The sequence below is a fragment of the Ischnura elegans genome, chromosome 10 (genome assembly GCF_921293095.1).
Source record: "Ischnura elegans chromosome 10, ioIscEleg1.1, whole genome shotgun sequence".
Lineage (NCBI taxonomy): Eukaryota > Metazoa > Arthropoda > Insecta > Odonata > Coenagrionidae > Ischnura > Ischnura elegans.
In genome coordinates, this window is record NC_060255.1 from 99904221 (window position 1) to 99923365 (window position 19145).

At 38.7% G+C, this 19145-nt stretch overlaps 1 protein-coding gene across 1 annotated transcript in view; it reads left to right on the plus strand.

The window, feature by feature from the left end:
• Positions 1–291: 291 nt before the first annotated feature.
• LOC124166494 (E3 ubiquitin-protein ligase CBL-B-B) overlaps positions 292–19145 on the plus strand; it is a 311388-nt gene continuing 292534 nt past the window's right edge. The window contains exon 1 of the mRNA XM_046544022.1: positions 292–1054. Within this exon, the coding sequence (XP_046399978.1) occupies positions 507–1054 (548 nt within the window). The 5' untranslated portion in view covers positions 292–506. The remainder of the gene's footprint in view (positions 1055–19145) is intronic.

Below are 19145 nucleotides of genomic sequence, written 5' to 3' on the forward strand. Positions count from 1 at the left end.
TCAATGTTGTCCTTTGAGACTTTCAATACGACACTGAAAATGTTGGGAATAAATTGAACGCTTTGTACTCATCTCCGCGCTATGGAGAGTTTTGGAAAATGATAAAAATGCGCCCAAATCCAAACAAAAATCAAGCTCTAACTGGAGCCCTTATGTGTAGTCTCTTTGAAATATGGTTTCAAAATAAATCCAGTCGCATTGCCACATTCATTTGTTTACTTCGGCCGGCAACACTGGCAACCGTGTTTTCGATTTGGCAGCAGTGGAAAGCGCACTGAGCGCACTGTCGTAATCATTTCGGCAAAACAGGATGCGGTGAGTTGATGGGAAGTAATTTAGTGTTGTTTTCGGTGTGGCTGCTGGCATTCAAGGTGTGGATGGTGCTGAAGTTTTCTTTCATTAGTTCTTGTTTGACTGTGATGCCAATTAAGTGGATCAGTTAAATGTTGCGGCTCGGTTTTTTAAAGTTAGGCCCTAAATCACTCGTGTAGGAAGGAGAATCCATCATGGCGGCGAACAACAGGAGTAGAACTGCTCAACATAAGAACATTACATCAATATTTTCGAAACTGCATGGCGCATTTGCGGAAGCTATAGCTCCACCAAAGCTAGCAACAGATAAGAGGACACTTGAGAAAACATGGAAGTTAATGGACAAAGTGGTGAAGCTGTGTCAACACCAGAAAATGAACTTGAAGAACTCGCCCCCATTTATCCTGGATATTCTTCCCGATACATACCAACGTTTAAAGCTAATTTATTCCAAGTATGAAGACAAAATGCATGTTTTACATAGTAATGAACATTTCAATATATTCATAGTGAACCTGATGAGAAAGTGCAAACAAGCAATCAAACTGTTTAAAGAAGGGAAGGACAAGATGTTCGATGAAAATTCACACTATCGTCGGAATCTGACTAAACTGAGTTTAGTTTTCAGTCACATGCTTAGCGAATTAAAGGCCATATTTCCAGTGGGAACCTTCGCCGGGGATCAATTCAGAATCACCAAAAGTGACGCTGCGGATTTTTGGAAAAACAACTTCGGAAACAGGTAAGCAGTGTTATAAACCTTTATGACTGCACCTGTTTTTTTCGCGTAGCATTTGCTACGTTTCTCTTGAGTTGGTTCAACAAATATGCCTGTTATGCTCTTTACTCCATGTGTATTTTTGTCAGGAGTTATACATTTACCGTATTTTTCAAGCATAGTCATTCATTTGTGTCTCAACTCAAAGGGAAAGTGTTATGCTGACAGGGTTAATGTAAACATATTACTTTAACATCATTCCATGCACAGCGATTGCGTAGGGTGGACCGTGAAGTATTCCGAATATGGCTGTATAGTGAACCAATGACTATATAATTTTTTTAAATACCCTTGGCTTTTTAAGGACTACCTTTGAATATTTTCGCTACTCTTTAGTCGAGGAAACATTCGGGTTAATATATCGTGTTGCATGCAAGTTTGGACGTGGTTGCTGGTAGATTTAACATGTCGGAATCATGTGGATGTTGTTGAGGTAAAAACTTATTTACAGTAAATTAAACGAAATCCCCCGCCACTTGCATTTTCTACCAGCACAACCATATCGAAATCATTATTCATCATATTCTGATATTTGTAATTACACTCTCTTTAGATACCTATGGGTATTAGGATTTATTGTGTCATTGACGCTGGATTCTACCATCAAAACATTTCTCAACCATAGTATTATGCCATATTTATCTATACCATAACCATTTAACCATAGTATCATTATTTCCGTTCTCGGTTTCCTATAAATTGTGGTGGACGTGATGAAATTGAGTGCGGTTTCCCGAAACTTATGTAGTTGTAATGAATGACTTCTGAATGAATGAAGTGCTTCGTCTACTCAATAACGATTCCATTTTAAATCATGGCGCTCATTATATCTCTGACTGATAATACTTTATTATGTGACGTGATGAATGAATAATGAATTTGAAATGTTAATAATTTAGCTTTTTTCGCTCTTGTCCTTATTTTCTGTTAGAAATGATATGAATGTTAGAAGGCGCCAAATTAGTGAATCTGGCGCTCTGATAAATTGTGACAATTATAACTTTTGAAGCGTAGGGTGTCGTTGTTCTGAATTGAAGTTAATGTACTCTTTGTTTACTTGCATGTGCGATTCTTTGCATTTATTAGTATCTCGTGAGAGTATATTATCTTTAATTCTCCAAAATGATACCTAGTAGTATCCTCCAAAATATATTAGCTTCCTAGTAGAGGCGTGCAAATTGGCAAAAATTATGTGGTTGACCCTGCCAGTGATTGGTGGTTGGTTTAGATTCAAGATGCTCTACTCCATCCGTGATGTGTTTTATCTGTTTTTCTCATCATTGATAAGTAGGATGCATTCATATTATTGAGATTCCTTGAAAAGTCCCTGGTCAGGAAGAAGGTGGGTAGATGATACAGTATGGCATTATAAAGTATAGGAGGTAGTTGTATGGACAGTGAAAAGTAGAATGTTAAGAGATATTATTTTTATCAATTTGCTTTTCTTAATTAGTGATAGTATTTGTTAAATTAGGTGAGGTAGAATTTTGACAGTTGTCATATCCCAACCTATCTATTATGAATGCCATTCATCATCACACGCATGTATAACTCTGCGATCAAGTGTATAACTTGTAAAATGAAGAAAGGTCTACGAAAGTTAAAGCTGTTAAGTAAAGCTATCTGAGAAAAAGGTACAAATATATCACTGTTCAGCCCATGTGATGGGCTAGTCAATTTAGGAGAGGAGGATAATGGGAGCATCATTGCCAGTAAAACCATATGCTTTTTCACACATGAAATTGTAAGGTGAGGATGAGAGCTGTATCAAATATGTTGGTTTGCTTATGTCGCATTGCTGTGGTTAGCAAGAGTGAGGGTACCAGTGTTTATGTTCAATTAGTTTTGCGCGGGCCAAATAGATTGTTGTTGATCAAATGACACCCTTTGTAATGAATTTTTCATTCAATGACATTTTATAACTATCATGTGTTTAAAATTTTATTTTAGAGGAGCGAGAGACTCAATTGGTCTAATTTCTAGGTTTATTCAAGTTTTCATAGGTCTGATTTTTAAAGCTGTGCTCCATAATTCACAAAATTTTCTTCCAGCAAATGTACGGCTATCCATGCTGAATTAATGTTATTTTTGATAAGCATATTTTATTACTAATCTTTATAAAATGTGTGCGTATTATGGAATTTTTCCTTTGCTATGGAGAATATTGTTTCAAAGTATTGATAATGTCATTTAAATGATATGACTGACTTTATTGCTCCTTACGAAAAACATAATTGAAACAATTTATAGAGTAAGACTATGATGAATCAGTTCCTTGAAGTCACGACAGGGCTTATGGTTACTACCCAGAATACCGTTAAGGCTATGAAGGTGTTAAATTTTGTACCTAATTTCACCAATCTGGGATTCCAGTAATCCTTATTTTTATTCTGAGGTTGTTACTTGAGATCGGACACTAGCTAAAGAACTAGCTGGAAAACGCACCTTGTTTTTATGTTTACCTTGCCAAGTATACCGTTCCGTATGTGGACTGTACCAAGTAACCTGATATCGAATATACCTACTGTATTCCTGAGATAAAAATAATGCGTTGCAATCATACCTTTCAGGCTGAGTTAAACTTCCTATATTTTTAAAGTCTTTCAAATAAACAGAGTTTCAGGAAGATATAACACTGTTAAAGTCCAATGATATGAATTTCTAATGAATACTTGAGACAGTGTGTGCTTCAACCCTCAAAATTGTTTTTGCAGAGTAACATTCCATTTTCAGGGTTAAAGTATTCTATTATCTTTCAACTAAAGTTTACCTTACAACCATTGGTGGCAGCTTGTGAATCACAGAAACAAATAGTTTTTGGGCAACCAATTCACTGCGAAGAAAACTTGAAAAATGCTCGTTTAAGTCTTTTATGGGCTTTGAATGCCCATTGATGTAAGCTGAAAAAATATCGTTTCATAATACACATGGTGTCCTCACTATTTTTTATTTTTAATTGCATTACTTAGGTGAATTATAGTTTTTACTATAGTCGAGAGAAGATAAGTAGATAGATAGAAGATAGAAAGAAGATACATAGTAAAGTTCCCATTCAGACAGCATTCAGCATTTTCAAAGTCCACAATTTCCTCATCTGTTAAATTTGTAAATGGTCATTCAAAATATAAGTACCTTTCACATTTTTTGTCGAGTCAGTTGTTCCAGATGTGCCCATCTTGGGTTTGGAAACTTGGGATTTTTCCCACTTTTCTTAACAAGTAGCTTGCATAGTGTTGTGACTGGTGTCGACGCTGACTGGTGGTGATCCATTGTGGTGTCTTCCTTCAAAATCCCTAACGTCTCCATATGCTTTCTGTCATGAAGTTCTTCCATAAGATCAACTTTTTGTACTCTCTATCCCTATGTTTTTTCCTCCCTTCATTTTCCTCCTTGTACCACAGGCACTAGTTTTCTTCCCCACTTCACAAAATGTTTGCTTTCTATTTCCCAGCATTCACTACTCTTCTGTCTCCATAAAATCTTCAACTCCCTGGCCTCGCAACCACCCCACCTTGACCTTCTCTCTTTACGCTGTTTTTTTTATTCTCTCTCTCTTAAATTTCGGGAGCTTGGTAGACAGGTGGGTAAAGCACTTGTCTGATGATCAAGGGGCACCGGTTTCAAATCTTGGGTGAATCCGTTGGATACCCCAAACAAAATCCTCAAAGTGTGAGGTGGCCTAGGGAAAGCAACTTGCCCCCACTACTCTGAATGTGTTACATTCATATGCCTGTGGCTTATGTTAAGTTGAGCTCTACTCTCACCTATCCAAGCCAACTTGCGGGTTGTATCACTGAGTGATTGAATGACCTAGGATTCTCACCAATCGAGTGCACTGATATACCTCTTGCAGGGCCCTTAGATTTGAGTCCCGAATCTCGCCCCCCCTCTCATCGGAATCATACAGAAGGCCACAGCATCAATTTGTTCTCTATGATGAATGAGAGATATTCATCGTCGTAAGTCAACAATCCTAAGATTGGTTTGGCGCAGCTCTCCATTTCTCTCTCCTATCCGCTAGCCTTTTCATAGCTACATATTTATTCTCTTTTACATCCTTTATAACCTTTCCTTTGTAACTCATTTCGGGACACCCCTTGCCCTTCTTCTCTTCCGCCTGTCCATGTATGACTTTTTATAGTTATGTTATAAGTTTTTAAATATTAAACTTATTTTCTTATTTCAATTCCTTATTTCAATCAGTTAACATTGTCATGTATTATGTAAGGAAAGGGTCCTGGTAACCTCCTTATAAATGAGGATCTATATATGGCTATGATTAAAGTTGTTGGTATGGTCAAGGGTAACTCCACAGCAGTGATGTGCCCTGACTGGCTATTATGCTTGGGATGTCATTGCTGTAGCATTGCTGGGTAGGACAGTAAATCTAGAGTCAGTGTTGTAGTGAGGTATAAAATAAAAATCAATAATGGCATATTTTGGATGCAAGTGAATTTATGTTTCATAGAGTAATTAAGTAGCTATAGTTCTGGAAATATATTGGCCATAAGTGGTCTTCTCTTGGCTGTAAATCTGAAAAATAACTCTGTGCCATCAATCGTGAATACTTACCTATTCTCGTTTACAAATTTTTTCTATGCTAGACCATATCTAACTTTCGAATGCTACGATCCATGTGAGAAGATAGGTCCCAAAGGGGAAATTAAAGCATTAGTTCATAGTGGTTTTTCATTCATAGTTTCATTTTATGGCTTGAAGAGTGTTTAATTTTAAAATTCTTCATCAAGTATTCCAATTTACAAAATACATAGAGGTTGATTTTTAGAGAGCCAGAAATAAAGCTAAATTCCTATAAAATGTCCCGTTCATAAAATTAACAAGCACCAGCATTATAGTGAATGAAATACATGGGTGCTAGTGTGATTCACAAGAATGACAGTTGAAGGCATGCACAACGCTCACCTGTAAATCCTATAATTGACTTTGGTATAATCTTGATAATAATATTTGCAGAATGAGAGTTATTGGCCATTATTTAAAGCTGGTTCCAAACTATCAGGAAGCATTATATGGTGTCCCCTGAACCTGAATAAATTTGAAATCTTTTAATTTTTGCTTGAATTATAGAATTATGAAATTTCTATAAATTATACTTTTGGACCATTTTTTTACTGTGGATTGTCATAGCATTTTAATAAGAGGCCTGTATTTTACTCTTTTCGATACGTCACCTATTTTTAATGAAAAACTAATGTCCTTATCGTTACCTAGATAGGCTGTTGACATAACAAGTTAATGCCTTAATCTCTTCATAGGCCGTTTTCATGGACCTCGTATATCATTTGCACTAATATCCCTCTAGCAGGGTCTTGTAGATGGGGTCCTGAATATCATCAGAATCATGCAGAAAGCCATGGCCACAGCCTCTATTGATACTCTATGATGCATAAGTAATGTTCATCATCATTAGTCAACAACCATAAGATTGGTTTGATTCAGCTCTCCATTCCTCTCTCCTATCGGCTAGCATTTTCACAGCAACATATTTTCCATGGTTCATTGTTGTTTACGCTCATGTGAATGATTCCTTCCCTATAGGAAATATTCTTCCTGAGCAAGTAAATCTACTAGAAAGTAATGATGTCATCAACTCATGAAAATATGTGGCTACTATTGTGTATTTTCGTTTTCAACATACATACAAGGGAATTTCTGAATGAGGAAGATTTTTTTCATTGGTATAACTCTTTCCCTTCCATCCATTGTGATTTTTTTGTTTGAGTGAACAACCCCATTTCTAGATGAAGTTGGGAATTTTTAAAATTGGTTATCTGAGGCCGGATTGTGGTTGTATCATTGGGCAAAGCATTGGGCTGTAGAGCAAACGGTCATAGGTACAGATTTTGTACAAAGACCTTTTGGGCCTCCAACTTATATTTTTGGCTACTAGTGGTTTTGTCTACATGATAAGACTACCGCACTGGATGTTAGATATTTTATTCCTTTTTTTGATTACTTAATTCCTTTCTAAGTTGTATATAATTATTGATGTACATATTTATTTTTTTAATAATATTTTTGCATCATATAAGAAAAATCACTACCTTTGTAAAACACAACATTTATCCATATTAATACCGCCACAATTTCATTTGATTTTTTAAGGATAACCTTGGAAATTTGGAATTTGCTTCAATATAATACATTTTTAATATTCAGGGTGCCCTATATGTATTTGTCTTTGTGCAGAATTCATGAGAAATTATGCTTATGGCCCAATTATTCTTTCATTTTTACCAAGCTCGATTTATACTCTTCAATGAGACATTGTTTAGCACATACCTGTATGTTATTCTTTCATTCAGAAACTTTCAGCAATCTGAAGATTGGTTCCATAACACTCTCTACTCCATTCTCTCATTATTTGTTCTTAGACACTTACATATAATTAATATTTTTTACATCTGTCATCTCGTGTTCCATATATTCTATGTGAGGCCTTCCTCTGCTCTTCTTCCCTTTGTCTATTTGTACTTCAGATATTGTTATCATCACACTGCATTGTCTGAAATGTGGCTGGTCAAGTTATTTTGTCTTCAAGAAAGGTGAAGTGTTTAAGGCCCAAAGTCAGGGTGAGGTCGGAATTGTTGACCAACTTTTCTCATTAGGGCATTCTTGAACTATAGTGGCTGTGTAGTGCTTGTATTTTCATGGGTATAACCTATGTTCAGATACTTATTTTTTGTTTGATCAGCTTGATGATATCTTAATCTCCCACTGGAATTCATCATGTGTTCACTCAGTAATTTGTATTGTAATCTTAATTTTGAGTTCCTGATTGCAGTTCACTATGTCGTAAAACTTGAAATTGAAATGCTTGCTAGTAGTGGCCCCCAAGCAAGTAATTCATGCGTAATCTGGGTTTCTGCTTCATGCGACATATTCCACTGAAAATATTGACGAATTTTAGGTTGTCCAAGTTAGTAAAATCTATTCTGGCTACTTATTCTGGCCAGTTTTTAATTTTATGTAGGAACAATTCTTTGATTTAATTTGATTAACAATAAATAATTGTTGCCTTGATTGTTGAATTGATTTTGTTGCCTTATGATGCTTTCGAAACATTTCCCTAGACATTTCGCTGGCATTATTCAACATGATCTTCAAGGAATAGTTATAATAATTATTAGTCATTAATCACATTCATGTTTTAAGTGTCTTCTTGTAAAGGGCATTGTTAATTTTTGCTCTATATTTTAACTGTGGCGTGAGGATATCATATCCTTATTACCTCTCTGTCATATAAAATCAACGTCTTGAACAAGATCAACCCATGAGTAAAAGAAACATATCCATGTGCTCTCTCGAGGTATTGCTAATAATGCAATGCATTTGACACTTTTTCTACCTGTAAAGTATTTTGATCTTGAAAAAGGAAAGTGATACTTTTTTCTTTATGCCTTGGTGGGAGATCTTACAATTAGATGGTGTTCATGATAAATCAATGTTCGCATAGACTGTGCACCAATATTTTTTCCACCTCCATTCTAATTTAATTGCTTTTTTGTCCATTTTACCTGGCAAATAATGGGAATAGATGTGCTGACTAGGCACCCATTTTATCCTTATCCGCAATTAATTGTCTTCATTCATCAACAATAATAAGATTGATTTGACGCTATTCTCCTCTAGGTTGTCTTGTGAGGTGGTGTTTTGAAACATTTATTTTTTCTTTCACATCCTTCATTAGCCATTTCACTCATATTTTATGTGCGGACTTCATTGCCATTATTTCCATCTGGGTGTCTCTTGACGATTATCTTAATCAGGTCATTCTGAGCGGTATGACCGATCTAGTTGTCACGTCTTATTCTTAAAGTTTTCATTAGGTTTTATTCACTTATTCTCTGCTTTGATCACCGTCACAGCTCACACAATTGGTCCATTCGATCTTCATAGTTCATCTGTAGCGCCAAATTTCTAATGGCTCCATCCTGGACATGTCTGCTGCTGTCATCGTTCATGACACACTGACATAGAGAAGCATTATCCAGTTATAAATTCCGATTAATTGTTACCTTTCATCTATGCTTACATAACCTTCTCCATTATGTCTATACTCCAATTAGGTTCTACGATCGACTTTTTCTTTTTTGGCAGTGTTCTGTCACATCTTCAAGTGTTTTTTTTTCGCGTTTCACGTCAGTATTGACCTCTTCCATTGATAGCTATTTCCTTTAATTAGGCTCCCTTAAACTTGGACCGTTTTGAAATTTTACTTGGAAAATTTTACTATGCAAATATTTAAAAAAATTAAGACAGCTACGAAGCTTTATTTGGCATGTGCCCATCAATTCATCGTCACAATTTTTGACGTCCTCCTAAACTCGTTTTCCTGTCCTGTTGCCCTAATGTTTATTGCACAGCCTCTTAAGTGCATCTCCCATCATTTTCGACTCAGTTTTCCTTTACTTCTTGTCAAACCGTTTTCAAATCATCCTAGTGTGTCGGCTCCCCGTTGTAATTGTTTTTCATTCTTCCAGCTGCCCCCTAACCTGGAACAGTCCGTGAATGTTTTCACCGCCTGAAACCGGTGAATTTCTTCTTTAAAAAATGTGGGAATTTGGCTGCAGTCCTCGAAAAATCGACTTTCGTTGCGTGTAGCGTCTGGCGAAAGTTAGACCAATGGGTTGCATCATCTCGACGCAAATAAAATATGATAACGCCACCAAATAAAATATATACCCTTTTAGTGAAATAAGTCTTTTAATTGGAGTTTTAAGAGATTGGGAATTGGTCGTCCGATAGAAAACCATGCTCTATTTTCTCCCTTCTCCACCATCTGCAGCACTTCGTCGTTCCTCCTCTCCGTCCACTTCACATCCTCCATTCTCCTCTGCACCCGCATCTCAAAGACCTTCTTCTCTCGCTGTCCTTCCTGTGCTTCCACGGCTCCAAATTGTCATGCGATCAGATCAGTCTCTCTCTCCACTGTCCATTTCTTTATGCTCTCTGTCCTCTCTTTGTTTTTTAGTGAGGGGGGGGGGGAGGGAAATGGATATTGAGCAGAACTATCTTCTGATATCGGTAATGAATGATGTAACTGATGATGTTATATCAATAGAAGGACCTTCGATGGAATTATAGGTAAGAGGTAGCCGGTAGGTAAGGGATCTCTGGGTCACAGATAAACTATGTTGAGGTAGATGGAAAGGAGACGAGTTCCGTGTTTTACGATAAGCACATTTGGGGGGGGGAGAAACATCGGGAGAATGCCGTCTGATCTGAAGTGGCCATTCATGATTCGGTGGAAGGTCACTGTACGCCCTCGATGTAAAGGAACAACCTCTAGTTGGGAGAGGTTGAGAGGGAGTATTAGCTGAAAACAAATATGAGCTGCCATGGAACTTCCCGAATCACTCCTAAGCAGTTTTTGCTGCGTGAAAGTATATTTCTAAGGCATTTTCAAGTGGAAGTTCGTAGATAGATATCAACCACCATTCTGTTGGAATTTAAGGGATCATTTTTTTTACCCTCATACCGCCAGCTGTTTTGCAGCTTTGTTGGCTGGGAACACGTTGCGTGGTATTACCCCTTGGTCACCCCTATTTGGCATATTTATCTTGGGAAATAATAGAACACAATTCGTCGACTCATTTAAATGTTTCTGAGAGCTATAGAATGGAACGGACTTTAATTTTTTAGAGTCGATGTTGCGATAATACTCATCACATCAAAATTTTACTCGTCGCACATCAATGTTTCCGGAGGCGATTTTTCTATATGCATCCACCACAAACTGTAATTTTTTGTTAACGTTTTAACCACGAATATTACAGTAGAGAGGAGTTGCATAATTAGAAATACACTTTGGAGAGGGATGGGGGACCCCCCCCCCCCAGGCAACGGGGGGCCCGGAAAACTTTTGAAAAATGACATGCGTGGTAATACATTTTACATCAATTTGATAAAAATAATTGATCTTTCACTTAAAGCAGATCTAGTTTTAAATGTCAAAAATACACAATAGTTTAAATATATTTTTTCTCTCTCAAAGTCTTTGGGGGGGATCTATCTCCCTTACCCCCCGCCCCCCCATAGTTACGCCACTGGTGTAGAGGATTCTCCAAGTTGTCTCTAGAATTGCTCTCTCCGCTATCGTGCATTTAAATATGTTTACAGTAGTCGTCGGTTGTGCTGCTCACGGAAGAGCCTCCAAATATTACGGGGAAATAAGCTATCATTACGGCTGTCAATCGAAATTTATATTCGGGTTGATAACACGTAAAAATTTAATAACTTTTAAATGCTATGTTCATCGCGAGTAAAAATACTTCATTGTAATTATTGAGAATTGATTATTAATGGCACTGCACACGTATCGCCGTCGATTCTGCGGACAGCTTTGAAAAGCGATTAAACTGGAGTCAACTTTTCCCGTAGATGATGGATGCAAGCCAATCGAAGTAGAGTTTGTGAAATTAAATGGAAAGTACGATACCTTTGTGTATCATTGCGATTCAAAGGTAGCGACAAGTCAATGGTAACAAATAAAGCTCTCACTCAGCGGACTGAGGCCCCTCCTGTAGGTATGTAATCCTTTTGGATTTAAGGAGGCGTTTTTAACATTTTTTTTGTCGTGAAGTAATGTTATCCGAGTTCCTTTATGCATTTAATTTTTTTGACGATGCCTAGCGTGCTATGATTGACTCGAGTGGAGGTAGTTGCTGCACTCTTGAGGCGTTAGTAGAGCACGTGCGTGTGTTTCTCCCGTGTGTCTATGTGCGAGGGGGTGGGGTGGGCGGAGTATTTACAAGTGACTTCAGCGTGCGACGTCATCCCTTTGGCGGACGCTCCCTTCGCGTGACCCAATTTTTCCGAGCGCTGACCTTGGGTGCGCGGTCCCTTTTGAGTTTTAATCACTCACTCGAGCCGCTGCTGCTGCTGCTCGGACGGAGGAGGACGGAGGAGAAAAAAAAACAACATCGCTCGCGCGAAACAAACATTTCGTCGGCGCATGTGGGCAGGTGATATTCGTTGCGGCGTCTCTCACTGTTCCTTTCCGCAGGGCGAGTGATGATTCGCCCACGTCTTGGGTTCAAAGGGATTACGCCAGGGTGCATACCAGCCAGAAAAACGTCAGGGCATTAAATATCGGGACTGGAAGTAATGGAAATGTAAGGAAAATAGATTAATCTGTGGGGAAGACTCCAAAGGCGTCATGTCGAAAATATTAGTTGGAAATTGCTGCGATTATTGCGTTCGACGGCGACTTTGATGTTTCTTTTTTCGTAATCGATATCAGATAGAGCTAGAGAAAAATGCTTAGAACTTTAGCAGACCTAAAGGCCTAAGGGGATGTGTGCATTCCTTCAGGCTCATTGTACTTGCTTATAACTTAAGCTATCATATTGAATATGCATAGCAGAACTTATTAAACATTTCTCTGTATCTCTAATACTAACCGCAGCCTTCGCAAATCGTATTTGCGAAGGCTACGGTTATAAGTGAACGACATATAGACGTATTGCTGCAATAAAATCAAGCTTCGGTAAGAAAAGTGTAGTTTTTGTGATGATTATTGTTATTTTTAATAATCTCAGATTTTGACTTCTTCATTTTGTTAATAATAGTAATGATTTGCTTTTACCGGCTGAAAATTCACGTTTAAATACTCGGATATACAACGACACAAAATCAAACAGATGTTGTGGTAAATATTTGTTAAGTTCTAAGTAACTTTTAGGTTAGGCTTTTCACCTGAAACACAACTGCAAGCATTAATAATTTTTTTAATGTAAAATAATTTTTTTGGAGATATGTTTACGCCTGGTTGGCATGGTTAATTTCTGTTGTTGAAAAAGAAGAAAAATAAATAGTTATTTATCCTAAAATGCAACGCAATCTGAAGGAAACATATTGTATGAGAAAATTTAGTAAAAGAAAATAAATACTGCCGTTGCTTTTCCGTGTAATGATATAAATTTCCAGCGGCATCTTAAGTGGAAGTAATTTCAATGAGCTAAAGAACAAAGTCTTCGTCTATCTCACTGCTTTTCTTCTTGTCCAACTGGTGTCAAAACTACCCAAAAAATTATTTTTGGCCCCAAAGATTTTCTCCGACCGGTTTAAGGGGAGTGATGGGTCCACTCGAAGAGTTTATTGGCCGCTCTCTGCGATTTTTGTGAAATTGAGATTTTTTCATGCGCCCGTGATGAGTTTCGGCGCGGCGAAGCGACCGGAAGCGCGTTTTTTGCTCGAAATATCTTTCTGGACGACGGTGAAGGGAGGAAATGTGGCTTCTCGGAAGGCTATTTCTTCGTTACTGGCGCCGTACGTGGATCCACCTCTTTAGGGCAGGCGCGCACTGGCGCGACCACGATAGATCTCCGTCGCACACCTTCCGACCGGAGCACGACCACACCCACGATAGCAAAACACATTCACCGTCCACTTGCTCAGTTCGTATGGTCGGGTCGGAGTGAGGTCGGAGTCAGTGCCCGGCGGGCCGTAAGAATGTGTGTAATTTCTGGCCGCAACGACCGCAGAGTCGGGGACGATCAAATTCAAAAATTTTGGTCGGACGACTCGGGTCCAACGAGTCGCACCTGGCCTAGTGCGCGTCGCTCTATTAGTTGCAATGCTAAAACTGGTCGTGGTCGCGCTAGTGCGCGCCTGCCCTTACACGCGGGCCACCGTTTTGCGCCTGACATTGTGTAGGTGCCTAGAATCAAGTGCACTTCTTGCTCATTGTGAAATTTTCGCGCATTTTTGCGTTTCTTTTTTAATTGTGGGACGATTTGAAAATCGCTGTTTTTATGTAAGTGAAAAACATTTACATTTACGCATTGCTCAAGCTTTTAGTAGTGTGCTTCACCCTCGCTCAACCGGCCGTTTTTTTGTCTTTTTTCACGACTTCTTTTTTTTTTAAACCTTAACCTACCATCAATAAATTTTCAGAGTAAATGGTGGTTAGATCCTTGCCAAAAATTTGGCTTCATCTCATATCTGAAGAATTTCCTCAGCTTGCCTTCATATTTGTCTTGAATTTGGATAGATTTTTATATTAAATTCAAGATTAGATGAGCGTGATGCGCCCGCTCCCAGCGGGCTTCCCCCGCTCTTTTCAATGCAGGTCCACAGAGGGGTAGGCACGTTTCTAATTTTAAAATGTAGAAAAAAAGGCAGGGTCTTATGTACAAATTTAATAGGAATGTTCACTTACAAATTGAGGTCAGAGGACCTCTTTAAACAACATTGGAAGTAATTACACTATCCTCTGTTAAACGCACATGATGACTCATACTTACGTATCAACAGGAGACTATGTGGAATCAGCCGCATTTTGATAAAAGTTGTTTTAAAGAATGCGAGATATTGTTGCAAACGAACAAATGTATCAGTTTGTGCGCCGTTAACGTCAGGAATATTTACCGGTTTTTGTTTTGTTTTTTTCGTTTTTGTTTTTTGTTTTGTTTTTTTTTCGTTTTTGTTTTTTGTTTTTCTTTAATAATTTAAAAACCAATTTTAGGAAACAATAGCAATATTTAGGAAGTAAGATATGCCGTCGCATGTTCTCTGATAAATTCTGTGCATTTTGGTACCTCATTTGTAGAGTTTGGTTGCGTATAAGTTGAGAAAAAGGTATCTATACTGTAGAAATAATATATAAGATATGCGTAGAGATGCTTGTAACATGTCGCGAGTATTTCTGACCATCACGGAAAGTTCTCTGTCCGTGTCAACGGACGAATTAAGGTTGTGAATGCTGTCACCCCTCCCTCTGTTTCCCCTCCGTCCGCCTGGAACATCTTGCTCTCTTGTCTGGCCATCGATTTTTCAAAGGCCAAAGTTGGTCTCTCCAATATTTGCACGTGCTCCTAGTTGGCACACTTCTCGGATAACTGGTGATTCTGGGTGAATCGGAGTGGTTTGCATCCTGATCCTGTGATTCTAAGTCCTCTACATGAGCACCACCATTACTTACGAAACGGACTTATCTACTTCAGATAGCACGAACCTCATGCTTGAATTTTGGTTTTTGACATTACAAAGTGGTAATTAATTGGCCATGTGGTGTTTGTGGCGTGAACACCTCCCCCTCCACCCTTCTCTCACGGTCACCTTTTACTCGCTTATAACTTCTAACTATAAGCTATCGTATTGAATATGCATTGTAGAACCTATTAAAGATTTTCCTGTGTATGTAATACAAACAAATTAAATCTGAGAAAATAATTAAGTGGTGAAAATTTCAAATTTTAGGTACAGGAATGTGTTGCCAACGGTCTGTTTTATTTGACCTGAAAATTTGGAGATGTTGGCTTAAGTTTAAAGCGCGTACTCCATCGTTATATAAGACAAGTCGACATGACCGCATGCGTAGCCCCTTTGGTTTAATGATAGTGAAGGGTTCTTACCGGTGATGGAATTAAAAAATCTCAGGGCTGAAATTCATGAAAACGTCTGGGAAATTACATTTAGGTCTGGGAAAAACTCAAGAGGCGTAGCAAAAGTATGATAATGGTGTTCTAACCTGCGAAGCGTTTGTGCGGCGACGTGAGAGTTTTGTTGTGGCAATAGGGTGGTTTCATATTATTTTTTTATTGCATAAATCGAAAGATTATTACTCCTGGAGTACGAATTTCATACTTTAAGATTTTTAAATGACGATATCTATTTTTCGCGATTAAACGAAAAGTGAAAAATTTCAAGCGGGCGAAAACGCGACGGGTAAGTAGGAATGATGGGAAAAAGTCCGTGTGACGTATTTCTGGTTCCCCCTGCCGCCTTGTGAGGTGACCTGGGGCGAGGCTTGAGCGCCGCTACAATGCTGGCTGCTATCAGGTAGCAGAGTACCCAGCTAGCAGGTAGCGCTTGGCTTATATAAGGATTATTAATACCCAATCAAACGAAGGAAACCTTTCCGACCTTAGGCATTTTAATAGGTGATTATTAAGAGACGTTTCCCTGAGCTCTGTGCCTCATGCATGCATTGGTAATCTCAGACGACGTAAAAATCCTATCTACTCGTGTAGAAACTAGGTCCCTGTGACGTCAAGTGGAGCGGAATCGCATTGGCGCCAATCTGGCCTTTTTCAAATGAGGTTAAAATTGACAGTTGCCATTCGTCTAAACCGGTATTTCTAAAACCAAATAATATGTATATTATGAATACACTAATGGTGGGCAAGGAATCGCAATCATTTCATTTCGTTTTCTTTGATGAAGGAAACTACCCTATTAGTGGCGCCGATTCAGCATTAGTTAACTTTAGTTGTGCAGCTACTTCTTGACTTTACGTCACAATATCTCTTGCTCCCCTTTTCCATAAGATCTTAGTTGCGTGACTGCTTTGTCTTCGATATAAAGTTAAGGACTTTTAAAACTAATTCGGACTGCAAATCTGGGAAGAATGAGGTAGATTGAAGATGCAAAGTTGGTCTCCACCCTACATGAGTAGATCATAAAAGAAACATTCCGATCAATGTGAACTCAACAGTGCCCTAAAAAACTTACGTGTCCCTTTTGGCACGAATGACCTTGAAGGTCCCGGGAATTTCTTTCAAACGTCAATGCTGCAATCAATACCCTTTGTGTGAATTAGTCCATTCCCTCGTTTTCGGTTTGATTAAACATCTTCATCATAACTGGTCAACAATCCCAGGCGATTTTAACACAGCTCTCCTCTCAATTGTCCTCTCTGCCTATATTTTCTAGGCTGCATATTTTTTCTATTTCGCATTCCTCTTAACCTGTTTCAAACGTTTTAGCGAGATCTTTCTTTTTCGTTCTTGCCATCCTCTTGCCCATCGACTGTTCACTTGTATTCACTTGGCCATCGTGCCTCAATATATGGCTGGTAAGGCTGTTCCGACTTCATATTAAGCTTTTCGTGATGTTCGTCGTATCTCCTGCTCTTCTAAGGACTTCCAGATTTGTTAAAGCGGTCGAACCATTTTACTTTCGTAGTTCTTCTCCATGCAAAAAAGATCGCTTAAATTTTTGTCATTTCTTGAGCTTCAAAGAAAAACCTCGATTAAATATTAATTTTCAGAGTGAATGAGTTGCCAACACTTGGCTATGTCTCGTATCTGAAAATTTCCTCAGTGTGTCTTCAGATTTTTCTGGGATTTGTATAGATTTTTAGACCTTAGGATACTGGCTAATGTTGACATAAGTGTAATACTCAAAATTCCCTGAAAGTTCCAAGTTGATGGATCGTGGTTTAAACGAGTTATGCATCTCGAAGACAAACAATGTAAAACTCGTTTGTATTTGAGTTGCTTGCCGTAAGTGAAACCTTCCGTTATACATTAGCCGGCATTTAGCTGTTTCTTAAATGTTACAATTGATTAATTATCGAGGTTGGATATAATTACGAGATATTGGAAAGTTTTGAAAGTTCTCTAATTTAAGGGCGTATCACATTGGCTGACATTTGAGTTATAGTGCTTACTGTAGGCTCCTCGCACGAACGCTGTTTAGGCCCGATAAACTGATTTCAAGGTGTTCTCTACTTTGTCTGAATCAAAAGAAAAAGATATTCCGCTCAACATTTCCTTAAGGTTTCAAGTTGACTGTCCATGTTTTAATGCAGTGATGGATCTCGAAGGAAGGCATATAACATCACGTTTCGAGCTCCTCCATCCTTGATTTATCTGCGGCTGCTGTTGTCATCCCCGTGGTGGTTATTCGAGCCTCGCGCTCTCTCAGGTTGCCGTCTGTCTCTTCTGACCCGCTCTCACAGCACCTGAGATCATTCCTCCCGGAAGAGGGGCGTAATTATGCCATTCTCCCTGCGCGCCCTGTCCCACGGTCCATTGTGTCGGGGAAATGGCCCTCACAATTATGCCTCGCGTCCTGAGATAAGTCTCCGAAAGAAAGGCACCCCAACAGAGACGTCAGATCCTTAGTTTAACGGTTTTCTGCTCAATTAATGAACTGCGACTCCCGAACGAGCTTCCGGAAGGAATTGTTCTGGCTGGACGGTAGCACCCATGCCTCATCTCATTATATAATCTCATGTGTACTCCCACCAATGTTTCTCGATGTCGTGATTTTCTGTTCTCGTTATTTGCACCCAGTGCATCTGTGTGGTATATTGCTGGCCACCTCTAGGGTGCGTGGCACAAAATAGGTACAGTAAATTCCGTTTAATGGGTCCACCGGTTACTTGGGGCTGCCGCTTAATTTGGGCAGATCTTGAAGAACAGAACCCAATAGAGGAATATCCCAGAGTATTCTCCGCTTATTTGGTACAGCATGCCGCTTTATTGGGCCATGAGTCGGCAAGAGCGTTTTCAGAATACTATTTTTTTATTTTCGTCCTTTGATTTACTTTTGTTTTTCCCAAATGTTCCGATTCTTGCCCTATTTTGAAAGCTCTTGTTGTTATAATATCCGCAAGAGGATAGGACTTTTCTTTAATAGGACTTACTTAGTAACAGACATTCATTCAGCGTCGCCCGAGGCTATGAAAAATATTTTTAACTGAATTGTCATAATTCTTAAAAATCATAATAAATTAACTAAACTCGCTGATAATGCAACATGAGTTCATTAAACTATTAATCAAATTAATAGTTTAATGAACTTATGTTGCATTTTAAACATTCTTTAGTCTTCTTTCTATCATTTTAACACTTGTTTATGCCCATATAAGGATAGTTCGCCTAATTGGGGCTGCCGCTTAATTGGGGCAAAGTACACAAGTCCCGATATGTCCCAATTAACCGGAATCTACTGTATTACTCCCAAACTTGCACTCGGCCACTATTCACAATAAAGGCGTCGGTGATACCACAACGGGTTGGTCCTTCCAGACCCGAAATAACTATTTAATATTCGGTAGATGGATGGGAGAGATAAGTTATGACTGAGCAAAGCCTTCGTCATCCAGCCATTTTTTCATTAATTTAAAATGAAAATAATGCAAAAGCTGCTGCCCATTTTTGACGAGTTGGTGACGTCATTAAATGATCGGTTCATTTAGTTGTTTAAAGATACCCGATTTCTGGACGGGACGGATGCGATGTATCCCGAGGTCGATAAGTAGCGGAATGCGGTAAGCCGCTGGCCAAGAGTCAGTGAC